At 55.7% G+C, this 24,215-nt stretch overlaps 1 protein-coding gene and 1 long non-coding RNA gene across 4 annotated transcripts in view; one reads left to right on the top strand and one right to left on the bottom strand.

The window, feature by feature from the left end:
- GSG1L (GSG1 like) overlaps positions 1 to 24,215 on the bottom strand; it is a 219,235-nt gene that overhangs the window by 4,011 nt on the left and 191,009 nt on the right. For both annotated transcript variants that reach the window (XM_023616075.2, XM_023616076.2), the window contains one exon: positions 10,563 to 10,633. In XM_023616075.2, the coding sequence (XP_023471843.1) occupies positions 10,563 to 10,633 (71 nt within the window). The remainder of the gene's footprint in view (positions 1 to 10,562; positions 10,634 to 24,215) is intronic.
- LOC102149505 (uncharacterized) overlaps positions 20,456 to 24,215 on the top strand; it is a 36,892-nt gene continuing 33,132 nt past the window's right edge. The window contains exons 1-2 of one of the 2 annotated variants that reach the window (XR_011424299.1): positions 20,456 to 20,638; positions 20,774 to 20,882. This is a non-coding gene — a long non-coding RNA (uncharacterized lncRNA). The remainder of the gene's footprint in view (positions 20,639 to 20,773; positions 20,883 to 24,215) is intronic. The other variant, XR_011424300.1, reaches the window with a different exon arrangement.

The following is a 24,215-nucleotide window of genomic DNA, read 5'->3' as shown; positions in this document are numbered from 1 at the left end:
AAGCCTCCCCTCCTGCAGGAAGCCGCCCCACAGCCTCCCCCGGCCCTTGAGGGTCTCCTCATCTTGGAGGACCCACACTGAGTGGCACTGCCCAGCTTTGCCCCCCTTAGACCATGAACCCAGGAGAGCGATGGCTCGACCCATGGAGAATGCTCCGTGGTGGGTCGACAGAGGTGGAGCCAGAGAGAGGAAAACAGAGGGAGGAGAGCCGGGGTGGAGGGCAGGCTGGAGGGCCAGGAAGAAAACTGACAAGCCCCACTCGATTTTAGTCCCGCAAGCCTGTGAGGTAGCTGCCACCCATTTTACAGATGGGGGCACTGAGACTCAGCAAGGATAAGTGGCTGCCTCAGGATCCACAGCTATGGTGGAGCTGCATTAAGTCAGTTTCTTCCTGATGCCAACTTCTGCAGTACAGGAAATTTGTTCCATGTTGCTTTGTTTTCCTACTCGGAGCTCTAATGGATGCTCAGACATTTTTGTCATTCTTTAGGGTCAGACACCTGTTTATAGCAAGCCCCCTCAGTGGGAATTCCTGCTGAAGTCACGCTCCCGCTTGCACACCTCCGCGGACAGGCCGCTCATTACTCTTCCTTCACACCCAGAGTGGCTCCGACTGTGGGGAGATTCTTCCTGATAACAAAGCTAGAAGGCAGCAGGCGAAGCACAGACGCTCATGCCAACAGCGGGGGGGGGGACATATTTTTCGTTTTGCTTTGGCTTTTTTTCTGTTTTTAATACTCTTTAATGTTGGTGCTTTGCTAATTTTACTATATTTTAAAAAGTAAAAAGTAGGCAACATTTGGCAAACATTCTGGAATCGTTTGGCCTCAGGAGAAACATTTGTTTTGGCCCCAGTCACTGAAACAGTGGTGTTCTCTGGAAGTGCTTGCTGCCAAGATAGAGGTGTTTGAATTCCTTCTTGATCTAGAATAAATATTTGGTGCACAGGAAGCTTTGATTGTTTTTCTAAATGAGTATTTAGAAGTGATTGTAGCTGCTCTTGCTGTTGCCAACAGGCGGAACCTTGGCGAGTTCATTGGAACGGAGAGAAAATGATCACGTATTTTTAAGGAGAAAGGAAGGCCATGGCCTCTGTCCTTCCTTGAGTTAAAACCAGCTCCTTGTCCCCTGGGTCAGGAGGTCAAGGCACCGAGGACCGGGGCCCTCCTCCCCTCTCCAGCCTCCCCGGAGGGGCTTGGGGCCCAAAGCCATTTCCAGTGAGGAGGAAGGCTCTGTCCCCCCAGGCTGGGGGAGCACCCCCAGCCCACCAGACTCCCAGCTCACTTCCCCGCACCCAGTGCCTTTTCTTTTAGACCAGTCACCAGCAAGAAAAAAGAAAAAAGCCATCTGCCGTAGGTTGGGGAATCCCACCTCAGAAAGTCCACTGCCCAAGCAAAGGACATCAGCGGGTGAAGTGGCCAGGAGCAGACATTCCTCAGCTCTGCCCAACTGTTGCCATGGACTGTGAGAGTGGATCTTCCAAAAAGTTCACAGAAACTGAAAATCAGGATTTCGAAATAAAATCTCCTTGTTCTTAAATGATGACAACTAAGGCTTTTAAAACCTTTTAAATCACCTTCAGGCCAAGAAGCATCTCTCAGGCTGGACTCAGCCCACAGGAAGCCAGTTCTGATCTCTGACTGTTTCCAGGCCTCTGTTTCATGGCTCTGTTCTGTGGCTTTGCACATTCTGGTCCTTTGGCCAGCTGCCCTTCCCTGCTGTTCTCTGGCTGTTGCGTCTCCCACTCCTCTTTTAAATGCTGCCCGCTCTGGGAGGCACTCTGTGACCTCACAGGCGGAGGCCTCGCTCCCTCCTCTGTGCCCATCCTCTCCCCCTGCGCTGGCTGAGACGACAGCGTTGTGTGGTTGGGGTCTCCCCACCTAACCTCAGGACTCCATGCAGCAGGGCCTGGATCTGCTTCATCCCGGGCCCTCAGCCCCCAGCACCTGGCTGCGCACAGAGCAAGTCCTGAGCTGACTTTTTATGACAAGTTTTATAACAAACGAAGAAACCATGCAGGAGGAAGGAGTGACTCCTAAGTTGGAGGGACGAGCTCTGCCTCCCTTCCTCATCTGAGATTCTGTACGTTACAAGAGGCTCTTTGCTCAGCCTCTCCTCCTTTGGGCACAGGCTCAGAGGGAGAAAAACTGTACTTGGAGTCTGACAGTCAAAGGTTCAAGTCCACACTCTACTGCTGACAAGCTGTGTGAACTTTTTTTAAGCTGTGTGGCTTCTGACAAGTAACTTCACCTCAGAGCCTGCAAATGGACGTGAGTCACAAAGGAGTCAGCAGGCCCAGCAGGACCCCTGCTAGAAGTCCTTCATTACCCCACCTCATAGAGATGTGAAAATAACAAAATGCCAGTACTGGGGGTGGGGGGTTCCACCACCTCTCTTCACAGATGGGGAAGCCCAAGTCTGCTGGCAGAAAGAGATTTATCCAAGGTCCCACTCAGAGAGTTGGTAGCAAGCACTGTGTTTAAATTCCCTGGGAACCTCCCGGGCTTAGCAGAGTATTCAGCCCATAGGAGCTTCTCAGAAGATGTGATTTCTCTTCTCTTTTTATTCCAAATAGCAAAACATGAACAAATTTAACATCCAGTCTCTTCCAGTCCTCACTTTCCAATCCTTCTCTAGGAAATCACGGTCTTAAACCCTCTCCAAGGCACCAAGGTCCCGGGGAATCAGCTCTTAGCTCTGCTGAACTGAGTGAAATGACACCCACTGTTCCAAAATGGACTCACTGGGTTGGAAGGGCCCTTCAAGACCAAGAATGCCAATGCCACCACATGTGTGCAGGTGGGGGAACCGGAGCCCTGACAGGGGAAGTGACTTGCCCAAGGTGCTCTGAAGCTGGTAGAGGAATTAGTGAGGGTGGGCAGGCCCCGGGGGTGGGCAGGTGGCTGGTATGGCTGCTTCTGACCCCACAGAAGCCCAGCCCTGCGCGGGAAGAGCCGGACCCCTTTACAAGGCAGTATCGTCAGGCTACTCGCCCTCCCTCTGTCCGAGGTGCTGAAGGCCTCTCTCTAGAGCCTCCTTTCTGGCTGCCTAACCTTGAACTCTCACCTCTAGAACGAGATGGGATGTGGGGAGTCCCAGAGAAACGAATCAAAGTTGGCACTGCACTGTCTGGCTTTGGAGACCCTTTAGCTAGAGACATCGTCATCCCTCTTCTGCTGCCTAAAATGCCACAACCTCAGTGAGGGCACCCCAACTGCCTTTCTAAGCTGACCCTCCTCTGTAAGTCTGCACCGTAAGGGGCTTCATCTTATTTGGTAACAGCTCTTTACTTGTTTCCTCCAAGTTTCCCCTACTAGGGCTGTATGTGACACCAGGACACAGACTAGCTCTGCTTTTAATAATCGCTTTGTCCCCAGTACCTAGCACAATTCCAGGTACAGTGTCGAGAGTAGATCTGTTGAATGGATAAACAATGGAGGATTCAGGAAGAAGAGCAGGTGTGTGTGGGATGTGTGGGATCCACGTGGCGGGGAAGGTTGGGTCTCTGGTCTATCTTGGGGGCAGGCTGTCCGAGAGATCGAATGGCGGCCCCACCCTTCTCTTCACTGGAGTCCATCTTCTAGAACCTCTTGTTTCTGGGCCATAACAGTCTCTCCATCTCTTCTCCACACTTGGGATCAGGCTGAATCCACCTAACCTGCTACCTGCCCCCAGACTACTGATTCCTTCCCTCTCTTACGAAACATTTGTTGAGCACCTACTGTGTGTCAGCCTCCATGCTGGATGCTAGGTCTACAGACAAGAGCGAGATGCAGAGGCCCTCTGGGTGCTCACAGTCTGAGAGGACAGACACACATAGGAGAGACGATAAGAGCGAACATGCCAACAGCTCTTGCTGTCGCCACTCGCTGTGCCTCACGTCCACTGGCTCACTGGATCCTCAGAAATATGAGTTAGGTGCCATTACTATGCCCGTCTTACAGATGAGGAAACTGAGGCCCAGAGCAGTTGTCATCTGTCCAAGGTCTCACTGCTGGGGTTTGAACCCAGGCAGCCTCACTCCAAAGGCTGGCTCATAACCACCGTAAAATTCTGCCTCAAAGACACGAGTGCCAAGACAGGAAAATGCAGAGCTGAACATGACTGCCTCGGCCGCGGAATGGGGGTGGTGGGCTGCCATCCCCAGAGACTGAGCTAGACTTCGAAAGCACCGTGAAGCTCACAATTCCACTGGTGGGGTTCGTTTCTTGCCAAATGGAGGAAGGGAGCAGATCACGTCAGGCAGAAGGAGCAGGGTGTGAAGTAGGTTGTTGGCAGGTAAATGAGGTTTGCAGGAGGTGTGAAAAGCCCGGCAATGTGGGCGGCCGGTGGGGAGCAAGAAGGTCTGTGTGGCTGCAGAGCAGGACACACGGGGCCAGCCGGGGGAGGAGCAGAGGCTCATGGTCGCAAACGGTGCCGCGTACCAGGTGTAAGAAGCCCACGGGTCCCTGGGGTTTCTGCCTTGTCACCAGACTCGCCTGATGACCCTGCCCCAAACCGAGCGACTGGGATCTCCAGGGAAAGTCAGATTTTAACAGCTGCCCCCAAGTGTTTCTTAGGATCAGGCGTGATGGGAGGAGCAGTGCTTTGGGCAAAAACGGGCGGAGAAGAAGGGCACAGCTTTAGCTTGGTGCCACACAGCCCTGTGACCCAGGACCAATGACCTTGCTTCTCAGAACCCAAACCTCGTCACCTGGGAACTGGAAACACTCCTCCAGGTAACCACCCACCGCGTGAGGACTCAGTGAGCTCAATCATTCCCAGCACGTGCTGACGGCCGGCCAGCACTAGGCACCGGGGTCGCCACGTGAATGCAGTGACAAGGTCCCTGTCCCCAGGACATTTCCATTCTGGTAGGGAGAGAGTTAGCAAAGAAGGATTCCAAGAGTGAAGAGTGACTGACAGAACATCTGTGAGAATGTGCGACGGGCTGGCGCAGTGGCCCCACCAGGGATCCTCGCAGGAGGCTCTGGAGCTGCGGGTGGGGCAGGGGAGACAAGATCAGCTTTGTGACTCAGGAGGATGGACTGGAGGGCTCCTGGGCCTAGAAGCAGTAGTTTCCACCCAGAAGCTGCTGAACAGCCCAGCAAGTGACAAAGTGCAGAGCTGCTCCTGGCGGCAGCTTCAGGAGGACGCGGCCCAGAGCTGAGTGCCGCTCAGAACTGGGTCTGTGGACCAGCGGAAGCAGCATCACTGGGCGTGGCCGGGATGCAGACTCCCAGGCCCCTCCCCGACCTCCCACGCCAGACACTCAGGGGTGGGCCCCTGCAATCCACGTGCTGAGGAGCCCTCCCGGGGATTCTGATGCTGATGCTGGCTTGGATCTCTCATCCGCCAGGACCGGGGTCTCAGATATCTCCCAGCTGCATGCCCGTCTGGGTGCCCCGCGAGCTGGCCTTGATATTTATTTCAGAAATATTGTCTGTTTCCATTTGAATAAAGGAAGCCGACTGGAGCAGTAACAGATTGGATTTGACTTTTATCTAATAAAAATGCCAAGTTGCTCCGGGCCAAGAAAAGTCTGTCTTGAAATTCCCTCTGCTATTTCGAGGGCAGCAGCAGCAGAGACCCGTGTAGACGGAGTTCCCAGAAGCCACCTCTGTACCCGGCAAGTGACAGCCTCTTGCCCGGCCCAGCCTTACAGACACACCTGGCAAAATCAGAAGCCTGTCTTGGGTGCTGAACTTGACAGGTGCGACCAACTGCAATCCCCAGGTGCCCCTGAAAGGAAGACGCCGAGACGAGGACCGCACAGCGGCATCGCCGCCAAGTGTCACCTCTGATGGGCTGCCGCGCTAGCTGGTGGCACTGCAGAGCCCAAAGGCAGGTTTCAAGCGCAAACTCTTTCCTCAGGAAAAAAAGTGGTGGCAGAATCCATGTCACAAGAAAAAAATAGCAACCTTTGGAGCAGTCAGGATAAGCAAAAGTTCCCGTAACTGCTTATGTGCAAGCGGCTGCTCGGGAGGGAAACAGCAGGAGAAGCCTGGCGATTCAGACACAGCAATGGAGCACTGACTGCATGCCACTGTCCCAGGCTCTCAGATGCAGATGTGGACAAAACAAGACAGGTGCCTTTCTCATGGAACCCAGTGGAGAGAGGCGGTAAAGCAAAATCAAGGACATAAAAATAAAAAGATAATTTCAGAGAGGAAGCGAGGCTATGAGGAAAAGAAAACACGGTGGTAGGAGGGTGACTGGGGAAGTGGCCTTCCAGCTCAGACTTAAAGGTGAGACAATGCCAGCCATGCAGAGATTCAGAGGGAGAGCATTCCAGGCAGAGAAAACAGCAAGTGCAAGGACTCTGTGAAGGGAAAGCATGTGCATGTTCAGGGAGGACACGGGCCAGGGTGGCTGGAGCAGAACGAGGCGGGGGAGGGAGGGAGGAGGTGAGGCCAGAGCAGGACAGCCTCATTCCCAGGGTAGGGCGGCAGTTCTATACACCAAGCTGAGTTGTACCCCCAGGGGCCCAGAGCCCTCAGCGAAGTCAGTCTGCCTTTCAGCTCCTTGGTCTCTCCGTCTACACATAAGGATAATCATCCGTCCTTCCCGGGGCTGTGCCAGCATCAGATGAGATGGCTGTAAATGCTCAGCGCAGACCTGCACACAGCAAGCGTTTAATAACGCGGGCTCTCTGACATTCCTCCTCCTCTGTTCCTCCTGCCGGCAAGTCAGCCCACCACAGATTTGAGCAGCTGTTCAGTGCAGAAATATTGCAAAACTCGTCCAGGCATTTCCAAAATATTTTCTTGGCCCAGAACCCACTAGCAGCTAAGAGGCTGTGTTCTGGAGGTGGCATCATTTCCCAAGATGGTCTGACCGGGCTGCTTTTCCAGCCCATGGGCTCTGCAAGGACAGAGTCCACGTGTGGCTGGGCCCCGCATCCCGGTACCCTGCCCAGGGTGTGGCAGACGGGGTGTGCCCAGCCCTGGAGGCACACACGGCAGCTCACCCTAGTGGCTCAGGGTTTGGGCTCTGGAGCCAGACGGAATGGGTGCAAATCTCATCTCCCCCCTTCCTGGCGTAGCCACAACCTCCCTGGGCTCACTTTCTCCGTCTGTAAAATGGGGCTGTATCTAGGATTAAATGAATGATAAAGTAAAATCCTCAGAACATACACGAGGGTGAGGTATTATCATCAGACCTGGTGGGACTGAGTTCTTGTTGGCTATTTTCATAACCAGGTCCAGGTGTCATCACTATTGCTGTAGAATTCTACCAGGCAGACCACCGCTGGCTAAGTCCCTCCCGGCCATCCCTCCTCCGTGCCCCACCTTCCCCCTCCCCCTGAGCCAGGGTTGGGGGGCCCACACCTCTGCCATGACAGTGCCCGCACTGACCCCAGTAAAGCTGCACCTGCACGCTACGGCGATGGCTCTGGAGCTCCCCAGGCCAGGAACAGGCCTTATTCATCTCTGTGTTCCAGAGCCCAGCATGGGGCCCAGCCCAGAGAAGCATCTTTAGTAAAGATTTGTGGAATAAATGAATGATTAAAGGACTTTCCTCTGGCCACAGAAGAGCGCACTTTAGGTTCATTAAAGCGACCGAAGATTTCCCGCTGACTTTCCACCCCACACGGGGCGGCGCTGACGCCCCCTTTGCCTCTGACAGCAGAGAGATCTTTTCCTAAGCCATTGTTTAACTCTGAGCCCCCAGTGCCTCCGCTGACCCCCGGGGAAAGGCTGTCCCCGCCAGCTGGGCTGCCTGGAAAGGCACACCTGGCAGAGGGGCTGTGGGATCAGAGGCTCCTTTCGCCCCCAGGAAGCCAGGATTTGGAAAACCTTGGGGGGCAGCTGACAGCTTTCGGCAGCCCCTTCCCCACCACTTTCCAGGGCTGCTTCTGGGAACTCTCTCTCCCTTCCCCACACATTCTCCCAGTTGATCTCAGCAGTCCCCTGGCTTCAACTAGCTCCGTTCCCATCCCTACACGCCCCTTGAACTCAACACAGACAGAGCATCCTCGTGCCCCACAAACTTGTCCTTTCCACATCCATCAGTCGGTGATGCCAGCCCTCGACAGCTGGAGCAAATCACCTGTGCATAGCCCAGGCTCCTCACTCCAATCAGACCAGCTGAGGCCCTGGGCCCCCAGTATGGAGCACGCTGTTGACCTCCGAGGGCACCAGGGCTTTCTCCGCCCCACCCCAAACAGCGGCCATCAAACAAGCACCGCGGGGCCGACTCAGCCGCGTGTGCTCTGCGCCAGCTGCCTGGCCCCCCAAGGGGCCCCTGGTGGTGGCCACCCTGACAATGTGCCTTCCCTGCTCACTCTTCTCCGCCACTCCCACTTGTGTTTCCTGGGATCACCCAAATAAGGGACTTGCTGCTGAATCCTTATCTCGGGATCTGCTTCCGGAGGAACCCAGACTAAGACACTCTGACAATTCTTCAGCACAGGGCTCTTGAGTCCACCCGCTTTTATCTCCACAGGTCAGGCCACATCGTCTGTCCCGGGAATGACGGCAGCACATCTGAACTGGTCTGCTGGCATCTCACCCTCCTCCTCAACCCTTTGCCCACATTGCAGATGGATGGATGGATATGGATGTAGATAAATAAGCAGGTGAATGTATAGATAAAGATATAGGTATAGATAAAGACACAGATAATGTGGGTGTGTCTCTCCCTGCTCAAAGTGCCCCCGGGCTCCCCACTGCGTAGCCAAGGCCTTCCCATGGTCCTGCCTTCTGTGCCCCCCACCCCTCTCCTCCCACTCTCCCCATCGCTCTCCCCGCTCCAGCCACACTGCCTCCCTGTTCCTGCTTCGGGCACTTGGACTTGCCGGCCCCTCTGCCCGGAAGTCTCTTTATTTGCTGACTCCTGTCATCCGTAGGTCTCAGCTGCGGCGGCTCTGCGGAAGCCCCCGGACTCTTCCTTGGGCCCCGGGATTCGGCTTTTCCTCCCACCAGCTCCCCAGCTGCCCCCAAGGCGAGCCCCATGGTCTCTTTCCATCCAGGGTTTCCTGCCCACTCTGTGGGGAGCCAGGAGGCTCAGGCCCAGGCAGGGGAGCCGGCGGTGCTGGGAACATGCCAGGGCCCTAGCCCTTATCCCCGCCATGTGCTTCCTCAGCCCTTGGGTGGATTTCCAATCCCCTCTGTTATCGCTGAGGCGGGCGCTCCCCATGGCTCCATGTCCTAGTTCCTGACCCCTTCCTCCAGGAAGCCCACCACCCTAGCGCAGATACCGGAATGAAACCACGGCGGCGTGTGAGCCCCGGCGTGTGAACCCAGTGTCCACTCCAGCACAAGCCTCGTTCCTGGGGAAGGTCGTTAGGGTTTGGGCCATCTTCCTGGGTTAGTGCCTCCTATGGGAGCCTCTCCCCCAGGGGTGAAGAGTAGCCCCTCTCCCCTTCTTCAGCCAGGCCTCCTCCAGGCTCCTCACCCACCTCAGCTCCTCCCTCCACACAGAGCCATCGCTCCCTCAGTGACCAGGACCGCGGACTGGGAGTCAGACGGGCCTGAGGTGAAACCCCTCTGCCTCAGTCCGGGTGTCCGCAGAAGCAGGCCCTGGGGCAGGAATCAGGGTGTAGGGGAGACATGAAGGAGCTCTGGGAAAGCCGGCTGAGACAGGGAAAGTGGCACCAGGAAAGGGAGGCAGCCAACCCAGAGCCGGCTGTGAACCAGTCCCACGAGGGCTGTGAAAACACACGCCTCGGGGGAGCCCCTGCACGGCTCGTCTTCTGCGAGTGCAGGCAGCTGAAGCCCCCAGGCACAGAGATGTGGACACTGGCAGTTGGAAGGCACTGGAGCTTCCTGAAAGGTCTGAGAGATGGGGGCAGTGCACTGACAGTGTCCGCTCTAACTGCTCTGCCACTGACTAGCTAAGCTGTGTGACCTTGGGCCAGTTGCTCCACCTCTCTGAGCCTTAACTTCCTCATCTGCAAAATATGGATAGTAATCCTGGTTGTAGGAGTTGGGAGTCAGTGAGAATACATGATCAGGCACGTGAAGCCTGGGGTGGGGTGGGCAGGGAGCGTGTGGGGGGCATTCAGCAGGAACAGCCGAGATTCTGCCACTTTAACCGTAACCTCACATCGGCTCTTCCCTTTCCTGTCTGGAGCAGGGCCCTTTCTCTCCTCGTACCTCCCCTTTGCTTTCTGGTCCAGACATTTGTTTTCCTAATGGGTACCCTGGATTCCGGCGATGGCGTCCCTCATAGTGGGGCATGTGAAGTCAATGCTGCCAGGAGCATCCAAGGCTCAGACAATCTTGTCCACTGCCCCCTCCCTGGCTTGGTTAGTTCAGCCCTGAAGCTGTTCTCCCTCAGGCCAGTGGCTAAGCGCGGCCTGGCCTGGAGCCAGAGCTCGCCGGCCCGCCTGCAAGCACGCCCGAGTCCCTCCTGCTTTCTTAGCATCCCAACCCCACTGGGAGGGCTGGGGTCGCTGTGTGCAGAGGACTTGGTACGCTAAGACGCCAGCCTCAGTTTCCCCATCTGAAGTGTGTGTCTGTGGGAGAGCGCAGGGGCGCAGGGAGAGGCTGGCCCGGCTCACGTCTACGTCCAGGGTTGTTTCTCCTCGGATGGCCCACGACGCTGGGGCAACGGCTCCTGCAGATAAAGCCACTTACGGGCGGGGCATCTCTCGTGGCGGCAAGCTAAGCGCAGGTCCTCCTCCTCGGTCCCATCCCCCTTCTCGATCCTGGAAAGAAAAGAACCCAAAAGCCTGTGTGAGAGAGAGCAGGCTGACCGGGCAGAGAGCCGGGACCCTCTGGAGAACGTTCTGCAAAGCGGCTGGGCACCACCACCCCCTGGGACCCGGACCACAGCCCGGCGAGATGGGCGGCAGTATTTCCACTTACTGATGGAGAATCTGAGGGAGGCGTTGGGAGGCGATATGACCAGTCAGGAGCCACACAGCTAATAAACCAGAGGGAGAAGAGGGATGCACACCCACGTGTTCTCACAAAGTCATCCAATTATATGCAAATGGTGTATTACAAAGAATGTGTATAGTTTGATTTGTCTAAAAAAGTACACACAGGGGCCAGCCCGGTGGCGCAGCTGTTAAGTGTGCACGTTCTGCTTCGGCGGCCGGGGGTTTGTGGGTTTGGATCCCAGGTGCGGATATGGCACCACTTGGCAAGCTATGCTGTGTTAGGTGTCCCACATATAAAGCAGAGGAAGATGGGCACGATGTTAGCTCAGGGCCAGTCTTCCTCAGCAAAAAGAGGAGGATTGGCAGCAGTTAGCTCAGGGCTAATCTTCCTCAAAAAAAAAAAAAATTACACACTGATGGGCACAAAAACTTATTTGGCACAGTATATACCACAGGCCAATGGTGATTAGTGCTAGATAATGAGACTACAGGGGGTTAAGTCTGGAACTTTCTTGTGAATTTACCTCTATTTTGAGATTTGGGGGCAACAGACATTGATTAGCTCTGTCACTTTTCTTAACTAAATTGAAACGTTTCCCAAAGACGTTACTACATAGAAACAAAGCCCTGATCCTCTGGCCTCCGGCACAGCGCTCGGCCCTCCCAGACAGTGAGCGCCTCTCCTGCGTGGCTTCCTTCTCTGGCATCTCAAGACCAAGGCGGCTCGGGCGGGGGGACCGCCTCTCCTGGCTCGGGCGGGGGCGACAAGCACACAACAGAGGCTGACCAGGGTCAAGTGGAGGCAGCCGCAGCTTCTCTCATGTGGCTCCTCACTCCCACCCGCTGATGACCGGGCCAGAGTCGGGGGACCACGTTCCCACATGGCACGCGTCCATTTGCAGCCTAGGTAAGCTCGAGCTCCACATGGTCCAGGCCAAGTGCGCATCACTTTAGAGAAACACGAGTCCCCTGAAGTGAAGACAACTCCACTCGTTCCTGTGTCGCCTAAAGACACTGGAAGGCCCTCCAGCTCCCTATCTGCAGCCCTACATCTTGACGTCTCTCCTCCATTCTTCTCCTTGCCTTTTCCTTGCCGCGAAGCTGGCCTGGAACCTCTCGCCTCCTGCCTCACACCCAGGGCCTCCCCCACACTCTCTCCAGTGCCCTCAGCACGGCGTCTTCCCTTCTCTCCCCACTCCTGTTCTGTCAACTGCTGTCCTCTTTTCTCCCGGGTATGCACTGACCATTTTTGGTCCCCTAAGATTGTTCATTGATTCATTCAACAGGAGGCCCCCGGGGACCAGCTCTGTGTAGTTTCACCTTCACGTCTCTGCCCTCGGAAAGCTCCCCATCTACGAGGAAGACAAGCTTGCATGCGAGTCAGAAAGCGACAGACGTTGAATAATGCCACTGAGGATGCTCATGCCACCTGTGCCAAGGGGCTAGGCCTGTGCTCCCAGGGTACAAACTCTGGACACAGTTCTTGTTTACAGATGTCATCTTTGGCCTGGGGGCCCGGACAGCTGCACAGAGGCCTGAGTGATGATGCTGCAGGAAAGCAGCTGATGCTGTGGGGGGTCCACTATAAGGAAAGGTGGCCTTTTTTCTTTTTTTCTTTTCATTTATTGGAAACATTTTTGTTATTTTCCTGATAGCACAAGCTTGTTCCAAAAAAAATTCCAACTCCATAGAGAGCAAAAATCCCCCTACAATCCCCCTCCACGTGGCGGGATCACCACCGTTAGTAGTTTACCATTTATCTTTTCAGAATTCACTTTTTTTTTTACATAGTCTCAAATTAAACATACTTTTTTGTCACCTGATTTTTTTCACTTACCCATACATTTCCAATGTCTTTCTACATCAGTACACATAAATCTCACTCATCCTTTTTCCTCATAGTTGTATGTGAGAGAAAAATTAACATTCAAAACCCTATTGCTAGACATTTAGGTGTTTTCCAGTTTTTTCGCTCTTCCAAGTCACGCTGCACGTATACCCAGCAAGGGGTTGTGTTCCCCCATCCCCAGAGGGGCTCGAGGCTGGACTATTGCCAGTCGTGAAGCTGCAACCAGATTCAAACACTGGATGGGAGGTTAGACCAGTCCTGGAGCCCATCCTCATCCTGGAACACCACCTGGCCGTGCCCAGCGCCTCTGGGTGAATGGGTACCAGCCCTGCCACGTGGGGGCCTCCCACACTCTCCTGAATTCCACATCTTAACGTCGAGCTGATTCCCAGATCCAACCCAGGTCCCCAGTTCTCATGGCTTCTCCTCCTGGGATCCTCTTCCTCCAGGCCTCATGCTGGGCACCTCCTTGGTCTCTGTAGGGAGCTTCGGCCCTGTGGAGAGGGGCCAGGGAGCAAAAGAGCTGATGTTTAAGGAGAGAACCAGCCCCCCGGCATGGCCCCTCCCCTCCCCAGTCACCCAAACCTTGCTGCTGAGAAGCCCAAAGTTCACCAGTTAACTCATCCAACAACAGCCACCAGCTGTGAGCATCTCCCGCGGGCCAGGCCCCCTGCTGCGCTCGGGGCCACCGGGACGGCTCTGAGAGGCCCTTGCCCCAAGAGGCCCAGGCCTGATGTACACCGAAAGAAATCACCTCAACTTAAGGGGCCAAGTTTTAAGCTAGAAGGACGTTAAGAAGGTTGAGTAAGGGTTGTCCAGTCCAGCAGTGGGCAAACTTTTTCTGTAAAGATCTAGATGGTAAACGTGTGAGGCTTTGGGGCCCAGGTGTTCTGTCACAGCTACTCAACTGCCCTTGTGGTTTGCAAGCAGCCACAGACAGTACCAAACGAACGGGCGTGTTTAGCAATTTCTTTGCAGCACATGGGAACCCGACATGGCTTGCCGGAGAGAGCGTGTGAACTTGTCTAGCCAGTGGTTCCCACCGCAGAGGCCCACAGAAGTGCCGGGGCGGGGGCGGTTAAGTTCCCGGGATGGGGACACGCAGCACAGTGGAGAGCCACTTGCGTGGGGGCCGCATCTTGAAGCCCCACGACTGCCCGCTTCTCAGAGAGGGAGCTGGGATCCACGCCCGGGTGGCCTGTCTTTCTAGGGTTTTGTTGCCATTCTAGAAAGAGCTGGTTTCCTTGCACAAACGGAGCCCTCTCTGCCAGATTTGCCAAGGAAAATAACAGCTCTGCAGGGGCCGGCAGACGTCCGGTGAGTGGCTGCGGCTTGGCAGCAGTTGTGACAGGGCTCAGGACCCTCCCGCAGCCCCCGGCGCTTCCTGACAGGGAACCAGGGAGGACCAGGGGATGCTGTGGGCACGGTGGAGAAGCTGGCCCTGCGGATAGGAGGGATAGCGGCTGAGCACAGCCCCGTGCGGCTCTCCTGACCGCTCTGAATGCCTGTGATTCAGGGTCTTCTCTGTGGCAATGGGCACAATAGTCGTGGCAGGAATGCCAGGAAGGACAACCAGCACGGTGCCACTGTTTGCTGCGAGGACTGAGGCCCAGTACGGGCCAGAGCGAGGGCTTAGGAGAGGTTCGCACTACCAGGTGGAAACCCGTTTAATCATCGGTCTCCCCCGAACAGTTTACACTCAGAGAGAAGAGGGCGGAGTTGACCTCATGCTCTGCTGTGGCCCCGCGGGCCAGCACAGCGCACTCGGCCCAGAGTGTCCGCAGGATGTTAGAAGGGAGGGGAGCGGGGGGGGAGGACGAGGGGACGAGGAAACCAGCACAAGCTGCCCAGGCTAGGAGCAGCCCGCTGGGGAGGCAGCCGGGGGTCAGCCAGGGTGGCTGAGCTCTGTGTAGAAAGAGAAGCTGCTGCAAATGTCACCAGGTGGCAATTTCCTTTGATTTGAACTGTCATTTCCTGCAGGAAGTATTTTGTGCTCTCTGAAGGCAGGCCCTTTCTTTGGATGGTGGTGTGAGAAATTACCCACAAATGTAAATAAGTGTCTTGAAGGGTTGATGGGGACGTGTGAGGACCACAGGTGGCCCCGGCGCCTCCATGCTCTCACTGTGTCACTTCCCTCCCGGCGGCTTCCTCTGTAAGGGGTCGAGTCTGGGCATGTCCCATTATCTCTGAGCCTTGATTTCCTCATCTGGTAAATGGGCCTAAGAAAGTACCTGCCTCTTAGGGCGGCTGCGGGCGTTACACGGATTGGAGAACGTGGAGCTCAGTCTGTCTAGGGCTCCAGAGCTCCGCCATCGTTACTGCCCTGTCACCATCATCATCCTCACCACCGGGGCCTTCACGGTCTGTCGCTCTGTGACCCGCCTCACAGTTCCTGAGGTGGAGGGCTGTTATTTTGACATATTAACCGCCGCTCCTCCCCGCAAACACACACCCCTCCTTCCACTCCATCCTCACACCTGAGCCACCTGCTGCCTCAGGAAAGGGATGTTTCGGAAGAAGCGGAGAAAAGGGTCCGCAGCATCGCATGCCTCTGGATTCAGGGCAGAGGGAGCCCACAGGGGCTACGGCACAGCCTTCCTTCTAGAAGACACAGAATGTCTCTAAACTGGGGACAAGGAGAGCCAGAGCAGAAGCTGAGGGAGCTGACGCCATGCTGCGTGGAGGGAGAACGAGCCCCACGGAGGGCGATGAGAACAGAGGAACCTGCTCAGACTGTCAAGTGAGAAGCAAATACATTTGTAAATTGTTTAAATCCTCATTGTTCTGGGTCTGTTTACACCCATTCAAACTTGTATCCCAACCACAGGGGCACCACCGTCATCATCATGACCATCATCCCCATTTTACAGATGTGAAAACATAAGCTAAGGGAGACTGCTAACTGGCTGAAAGCTCAGCGGGCGCTGGCAAATGGTAGTAACTGGCCCTCCAGCAGGAAGAGAAGCCGAGCTGTGCAGTGTTCATGGGCCTCTGCGGGGTGAATACTCTCAGCATGGCTGACCTGAAACGACCGGGCTGACATCGCTGAAAAGGGAGTCCCCGGGCGGCATCGGCACCCTTGGCTCTTGTGGGGCCGACACGGACCTGCTCCACCCCGCAGCTGGCCGGTGGCCGGGCTGGGAATTGAACTCTAGCCTACCGGTCCCTGGAGCTCAAGCATGTTTCCGGTGTGTGCTGCAGATTCCCGGCTGGCAGGGCATTCGCGACAGACCCCCTGGCACGCCTGCATCGTGAGGTCCTGGTGGAAGGTGGTGCTGGGAGCCATCCAGCTCTGGCTGCCCCAGAGCGGAAGCAGATGTGCAAACAGCTGCATGGGGTGGGACTGCACTGTCACAGAGGCACTGCCCCAGGGACCCACGACTTCTGGAATCTGGCCGAGGCTGGGTTTCTCTTTTTGAGAGAAGAGAAGGATGCAGGCAAGTTACGGGAGCAGGGACGCCCCGAGGACTTGAGGGTCCGAGCGTGGACCAGAACCAAGACCTCCTCTCTTCCTTGGGAGGACCCCCCAGTCCCTGCCCACCTCATCTCAGGGCCAAATGTGGCCACTGCAGCTAGGGGCACTGGCGTCCACTACGTCTTAGCTCTGCTGTGACAGGAGCCCCAGGGCCTCCCCAGGATGCTCTCCAGGCCCCAGCCCTGTCTGTGCCACCCTCACAGCCAGCCCCTCTCCGGCTGGCCCCAGGCTGGCTTGTTCCCCAGTCTCTAGCCCCTTCCTGGTCTGAATAACAGTCCACGTGCTGCGCTTCTCAAACTATCCAATAAAGGACTAGGTTTTTTACCCTTAATTTTCAATCTACCTTGGACCAATTTTTAAATGAAATACAGCAGCGAGTTGCTAGAAAATGAATGGATAAAAACCACATACAAAGGCAAGCTTGGGTACAGTATACCAGCCATATCAACGCGCCGTGGAAGTTTCCAAACACAGATCTCAGTTTCTGTCCTTACATCACTGTGGATGTTTGCAGACGGGCACGGGTCCAGGACGACACTCGAGGAGCACTGGTCTGTAGGACCCTTCTTTATCCCCTGGCCTCTGCCGGCCGTGTCTACCTCTTGACCCCTGAGTGGGACTGCATCTGCTCCACCCTCCAGCCCAGCGCTCCCCAAACTCAACAGTACACACAGATCACCAGGGCAGCCTGTTAAAATGCAGAGTCTGATGCAGTAGGTCAGGGGTTCTGCATTCAAACAGGCTCCCAGGTGAGGTTGATGCTGTTGGAGCCTGGATCACATTTGAGGAGCCGGGCACTGGACCCTTGGTGTTGGGCATGTGGGGGGCTCCACTAAGCTTTGGCTCAGTCGTCCTGCAGGTCCTAGGCTGTCGTCCAGGGGACCCAGGCCTCCAGTATCTTCCCCAGAGACCTGGCTACAAATGGGCATCACCAAGGAAGCAGCAGCAGTGACGGGGGTGCGGGGGCAGGAGGGCGCCCCAGCACTCCCCCCCTCTCCCTCCGCCTCTCATTTCCCCTCCGGCTGGCTACGAGAAAATGGGGGAGTTCAGGGAGCGCCATCCTCCCAGATGTTCACCCCACTTCCACCTCATGGTTTTCCAGTTCAAGGACCTGTCTGCGCTTTTTGCTTTCCTTTCATGTGGTGATGGTCCATGATCCAATCCCGGGAGCCGGTGAGGCCCTGCAGTCCCCTCCATGTCATCTCTAATTTCTGGGTGCTGCGCTCGCTCGAGATTAAACAGCGATTTCAAAGCACCCAACAAAGAGGTCACATCTCTAGGGAACGGTCGCAGAGGACAAAGGACACAGTGAGTTTTAAATGACCCATTTGCAGTGGAGTAAAGAATGGAAGTATAAGGAACTTTGGCAAATAAACGATCATAAGTAGGAAATTAAGATTCCGTAACATCACATCAGAAGTGCTATTCCAAGACAGGGGGAAATAAACGAGTTTTTTAAATGATTTGCTTTTTTTTTCTTTTCCCATCTTATGGGTAGTATCATCATGATACAAAACCTTTGGAAGATACAGAGGGTAAGGCTGTCAACAGTGTCAACACCTCCCCAGATCTTTGTGCACGCAAAGATTTTTCGTGGTTTTGTCTCCCGTTTCCCCGAAACTGGGTTTAAAAAGACACCTCCAGTTATTAGCACCCTGAGACTACTTTCAGAGCGGCATGGGTTATAAATTATTACTTAGAAAGGCGACCACTGGCATTAGGAGCCACCCCCGCTCTCCCCCGCAGCCTCTCGGGGAGCTCCCAGGGACCATGACACCGTGGAAATCTCTAGACTGGGTTCACCTCAAAAGCCCCTTCCCCTCCCAGCTTTAGCTCGGCTCCAAGGAGAGAGAACAGGTGAGCAAAGTCACCCAGGAGGGCGTTCCTGAGGTTAGGTGCTGTCAGGCATGCCTGGGGAAAGAGTTGGGAGAAGATCACGCAGGCGAGACCACAGGCAGCTCCCAGAGGGCAAAGGTCACCTTGGCCTCATAGACTGGCGAGTGACACCCCATGAGGCTCCTTCCGGGAGGCCTTCCTCTCTGCTCTTTGTCACTGTCTCCGTCCATCTCACTATTAGGAAATAAAGGTGAGTGGACTTGCACCCCTGTCCCATGGAGCTGTCCCGAGTCACTGAAGGGTTACAGCTGCGAAGCGCGCCATGGGGTGGGCCCAGGGGCTCTGTCCTAGGGGAGTCAGCGCTTGAGGCGACCGCCGAAGGCCGAGCATCGACGAGGCAAAGAACGGGGAGCACTGCAGGCGAGGGGACAGCGGTCCAGGGGCCACGCCGAGGGAGCAGAGCGACCCGTCTGCGGAACCGTGACGTCCAGAGGGGTGCTCTTTGCAGGCGGAGGGAGTCCGGGGCCCACGGCAAGGCCAGGCAGTGGCAGCGCCTTGTAGTCACGGAGAGGTGCTGGGTCTTTGTCCTGGAGCTGTGGGAGCCGCTGCAGAGATTTAGGCAGAAAGATGGGGGTGGAGGGGCTGGCCCGGTGGCGCAGTGGTTAAGTTCGCACATTCCACTTCTCGGCGGCCCGGGGTTCGCCGGTTCGGATCCTGGGTGCAGACATGGCATCACTTGGCAAGCCATGCTGTGGTAGGCATCCCACATATAAAGTGGAGGAAGATGGGCATGGATGTTAGCTCAGGGCCAGTCTTCCTCAGCAAAAAGAGGAGAACTGGCAGTAGTTAGCTCAGGGCTAATCTTCCTCCAAAAAGAAAAAAAAAAGATAGGGGTAGAGGGCCCCTGACTATGTTGGCATAGTGAAGAGGCACTCAGGCTACTGGAGGAGAAGAGAGGAGAGGGAACAGAGGCGGATGTGGGGTTTACATCTTCCCTCCACATATGTGGTAGGAGCAGACGCAGCCGTGGACTAGGCTGATGGGAGTGGAGTGCAGAGAAGTGAACTCACGGAAGGGCAAACGTGTGCTGGATGGGTGTGAACTGGGCATAGGTGTAAGGACTTGCAGATGCCTGGCCTGCACAAGCAGGACCACTGCGGGAGACGGATGTGGAAACAGGACTGGGTATGGGGGAGACTATCGTGAGTGAGTCCTGGCCATGTTGACATCTGGTGCCTTTGAGAATTCAAAGCGGAAACGCCAAGGAGGCAGCTGGACATGGAGTCAGGCGTCTGGAGCGGACAAAGAGTGTGGGAGTCCTGGCGCACACATGGCCACGGAGGCGAACGTCAAATGAGGAGAGAGGAGGACCAGAACTGAGCCTGGGAACACCACCATTTAACAGAACGGAGGAGGGGAGGAGGTGGGAGGGGGCACAAAGCCCAGAGGAGTGGCTGGTGGAGCCCAGGGAGGAGGGTGTGTGCGGACCATCGGGGCTGCTGGGAGCTGTTTCGGGGAGTGGCGGGTGGAGGGCAAATTGAGAGGGGGGAGCTGTAAGTGGGAGGTGAGGAAGTGGTGACAAACCCTTCTAAAATTTTTCCTACAATGGACAGGAGAGAGAGCAGAGACGTGTAAAGGGGAGGCTGGCCCTGCACTGTGTGGCGATGCCTACTTGCTCGCCCATCTCCCCCGAGCAGCGTCTGGCTGCCGTGTCTGTGGGAGCAGTGAGGCTGGCCCCCAGGAGCGAGGCTTGGGGAAGCTTCCTGCTCCCACCTTCTAACCTGGTAATATTCAATCTGGTGCTACCACCAGCCCCCCGGCCCAAATGCAGTGGGAGACGGAGAGACAAGAGACCCAGGCCCGCCCCCAGCCAGCCCTACTCTCAAATCACACCACACTGCTTAGATTTTCCAACGACACCTGTATGCCGCCACCCTGGCCTTTGCACACACCACTGCCTGTGCCTGAGAACGCCTTCTCGCGACACTGCCCATCTGGCGTGAGCCTGCGCGGTCTCTAAAGACTGGGCTGCGGCTCTCCTCTGTGAAGGCTCTTCTATCCTCCGCCTCCCCTGGGGCCTGACCCCTGCACCAGCGTCCCCTCCGGGAGACCCACGGGGCACCTTGCGGTTGGGTCATGGAAGAGACTGCAGGCCCCGAGGGGCAGGCGCCCGCTGCAGCCCAGTGTCACCATGCAGGAACCCAGCCCAGAGTGGCCAGACCCTCAGCTTTCTCATGAGAAGCCAACAGCCTTGATAAAAACATGGAATCTCCTGATTTCTAAAACTCAGCCAAAATTTAAGAGTTTTAAAATCACCATGGGGGCCCAAGAAAGCACGTCTCCAGGCAAGATTCTCCAAGGGCCACCAGGTAGCTCCATGCGCTGTGCCCCTCCCCCAGGCAGGGCATGCGTCTTACTTGCCCTGTAAGGAGGGAGGTTTCTGGCGGAGGTGGGGGTAGGGAGAGGGGGGCCTCCTCAGCTTTGTGCCAGAGACTTAGCTGCACCATCTCATGTAATCCTCTAAACGAAACTGCGAGGAAGGTGTGGGCCCATTTTCCAGCCAGGAAAACCGAGGCTCAGAGAGGTGCCGTGACTCACCTTGGGACTCCCAGCTAGTCAACGGCGAGTTAATTTCAAGCCCGGTCCATTTCTTCACATCTTCCACAGGGTGAGTGAGCGCGGACAGACACGGCCCTCGAACCGTGCCTGCAACAGGAAGCCTTGCCCAACTTTTGACCACGATTAACAGTATAATTATTATGGAGAGTTAATAATATCACTTATGGAGTTCCTCTGCTTCTAGTGCCGAGATCAAGTGGAAACCAAGAAAGATGAGCTCCCTGCTCTCTCGCACGGTGCACGCGGGAAGGAGGCAGACACGACGAGCAAGTCATGAAGGAACGAAGGAAGGAGTAAGTCGGGAGTGCGAGGGGCCCGCAGAGCAAGGGGAAGTGGCCGCTCAGAGGGGGGCCAAGGAAGGAGCAGGAGCCACCCCAGCTCCCCGCCCCCACTGCAGCTTTCCCGCGGGAGGCGGAGGCTTGTTGTGTGCGGCTGAACCCCCCTCTCCTCCAGGGGCTCCTTCCCCCCTCCGTGGTTAAGCCAGATCTGAACATTAAGCGCTCAAGAAAGCCCCGACCTGCCAATATCTACCTTTCACTCAGCAGCCTCAGACCCTCCCCTCTGGAGACCCCATTAAGACACCCTCCAGGGGGAGGACAGACCGGGTGACGCTGGGACAGGCGAGGCTGCTCAGAGTCAGGGGGTGTAGGCTTCCCCCAACCAAACCCGACATGCGAGCACACCTCCCACATCTCAAAACCCCCGGAAACCGTTCAGACTCTGCCCAGCTGCGACTCAGACCTGCATTAGGCTCCTGTAGAGAACCGTCCAACAGGACGGGGCGGGCCGGCTGGGGCGGCAGCTCAGGCCAGGCCTGCTCCCTCTGCCCCCACAGGGCACCGTCGTGTTCTCAGTCAGGACAGCAGGAGAGGCCCGGATGGAGCTGGATCCACGAATGACTCTCAGGGGGCGGCAGGAGACCCTGCCCCCTCTCCCAGGGCGTGTGTCCTCCCACACTCTCCTTCTGCACACACGGCCTCTCTCACACCTCCCCGCCTCAGGTGGGCCTCGGCAGTTCCCCTCATTCACCCCGGCATGCCCAGGTCCTGCCTCAGGGCCGGGCAGAGACTACCGATCCTGAGCGGCCACACAGCACAGTGACTGACTATGACCTGGTTCAAATCCCAGCTCTGGCACTTACTAGCTGTGTGACTTTGGACAAGTCACTTCACCTCTCTGTGCCTCACGTTTGCATCCATAAAATGGGGATACAATAATACCTACTACCTCACAGAGGTGCTGTGGAATTAACTGAGTCACTTCCAGAGTACTCAGAGGAGTACCTGGTGCAGGGCAAGCACCCTGCAGGCGTTTGCTTTGCTTATTAATATGACTTAATAGGAATCTAATGCCTCCTAATTTCTCATCTCCGTCTCCATCTCCATCCTAAGCTAATTGTCACAAAGCCTATACTTTGCATTAGTAGGAAAAGGGATGGGAAGTCACACATACAAAACACCCTCCACGTGCCAGGCACTGTGCCGGCGTGTCACCTGGGTTATCAAATTGAGGCCTCCCAGGGCACTCCCACTGTGGGTCAGAGCAAACCAGCCCAGAAGGGTTCAGTGCCTTGCCTCAAGTCACACAGCTGCCAAGGGACAGAACTGGAAAACTCAGTCAGGTCGGGGGCCTCCAGACCCCTGCTCTTTCCACAGCGCCCCCGTCCCCCAAGGATTGGAGCCATGGACAGGCAAGGCCACGGATCCCTTCCCTCGGGTCTCTGGCTGAGGTTTCGGGAACACTGGCCACTGCAGGATTTCAGTTCTGCTGCTGGGCCACCTGCAAACCTGTGCAGAGATCTGCCCCCGTGCTCCGAGCTCTTTGTAGGGAGGGCACACGAACACAAAAAAATTAGAACAGCCAGCTAAGCTGAATGCTCTCCTCGGAGAGGAAGGGAAATAAAACTTGATGAACCTCTGCATAATGTTCAAGTCATAAGCGTGTAAAGTGATATTCTGCACATATGCTGGGAAGCACTCATCGTCTCCCACGTCGTCGGGGCCTGAGCTGTTAGGGCCCCTTGCCACTGGGGCACCAGCACACAGCAGCTTCCTGCTGCTGAGAGACAAGGAGGGCCTGTCTCCTGCCTCAGCAAAACAAGGCTACCCACGGCTGCCCCAGCAGGCGGCTGCCCACAGCCCAGGGGACAATGGCGCACCGCGAATGGGGCGGTATCAGAATCAGGCTGTTCATACAGCAGCTATAAACATTTGCTGAGGATGCACTATGGACCCTGGGCTATGCCAATCATTGCCACCTTCCTAGTGACCATGCTCTGGCCACAGCTGACTGGCCCAGGACTGGACACCGACCTGGGGTTTGGCGTGGGGGCACTGGGCTGCTGAATCTGCCCAAGGATGGTGGGGCTTCAGCTAAAAGGGCATGAGGCGGTCAGGACGGAGGTCTCCAAAGAGAAGAATTCAGTTGGTCACCAAAAAAACCCACAAAACATTTCATGAGCACCTGCTGGGTGCCTGGCCCAGTTCTGGGTGCTCAGCATAGCATCAGGAAAAAGACAGCTCCTTCTATCATGAAGCTCACAGTCTACAAACTATCAAACAGGTAAACAAATAGAATAACGTCAGGTTGTGTCAGGTGCTATGAAAAAATGGGTTGTGTCAGGTGTTATGAAAAAATGGGCTGTGTCAGGTGCTATGAAAAAGTAGCAATGTATGGGGTGTGCAAATTTAGACCAAGTGGCTAAGGAAGGCTTCAAAGAGCAGGTGAAAGCTGAGTTGAGACCTGATTGAACAACCAAGTGAATATTCCACAGCATGTGCAAAGGCCCCGAGGTAGGGATGAACTTGCAGTATTCAAGGGACAGAAAGGAGGCCCATATGACAGAGGAGAGATGATGGGGCCTGTAACAGTTAGAGGTCCCTGCGTGGCTCCCAACATGGACCTCCTCACCTTGAAACCCTTCCACATGCCCCACAGAGAGTCCAACTCCTCAACACTGTCCGGCTCTACAACAGCTTCCCTGTTTCCCTCCTCCGACTCTGTCCTTGGTCCTGAGACCCTTTCGGTTCCCTGCCACTGAAAGGCATTACTGCATGTCCAATCAACTCCCCCAGAAGCAGATTCTATGATAAGGATTTGGGTTCAGGTAGTTTATTTAGGAATTATTTTCAGGAAATATGCTATCCATCCATCCAACCATACATCCACCCATGTATCTATCCAGGCATCCATCCAACCATCCGTTCACCCATTCATTCATCCATCCATGCATCCATCCATCCATCCGTCCGTCCATCCATCCATCCATCCATCCATCCATCCATCCATATATGTATACACCCACCATTTATTATCACCTTCTCCATTCCTAGCTGGACTTTGAGGACCCACCTGATCAGATGTGGTCCCTGATCTTGAGGAGCCCTCCTCCTCTAGCAGCCATCACCAATCTCACTGCTGGGTCCTCTTTTCACTCAGTTCTGTGGCAGAGCCCAAGAAGGAAATCTTGGTTCAGTCTCTGTATGCCCCTACCTTGGTTCTAAGAAGCATGAGGCCAAATGGCAAACACTCAAACTTGGTTTCTCAGGCTCTGATTATGTAAGCCCAAGGCAACCTTATGCCCCATAAAACATTAAAATGCCCCAGAAAATCCAGCATAGTGGGGT

The sequence above is a fragment of the Equus caballus genome, chromosome 13 (assembly GCF_041296265.1).
Source record: "Equus caballus isolate H_3958 breed thoroughbred chromosome 13, TB-T2T, whole genome shotgun sequence".
In the NCBI taxonomy this organism is placed as follows: Eukaryota; Metazoa; Chordata; class Mammalia; order Perissodactyla; family Equidae; genus Equus; species Equus caballus.
This window is presented reverse-complemented; position numbering and strand designations above follow the sequence as displayed.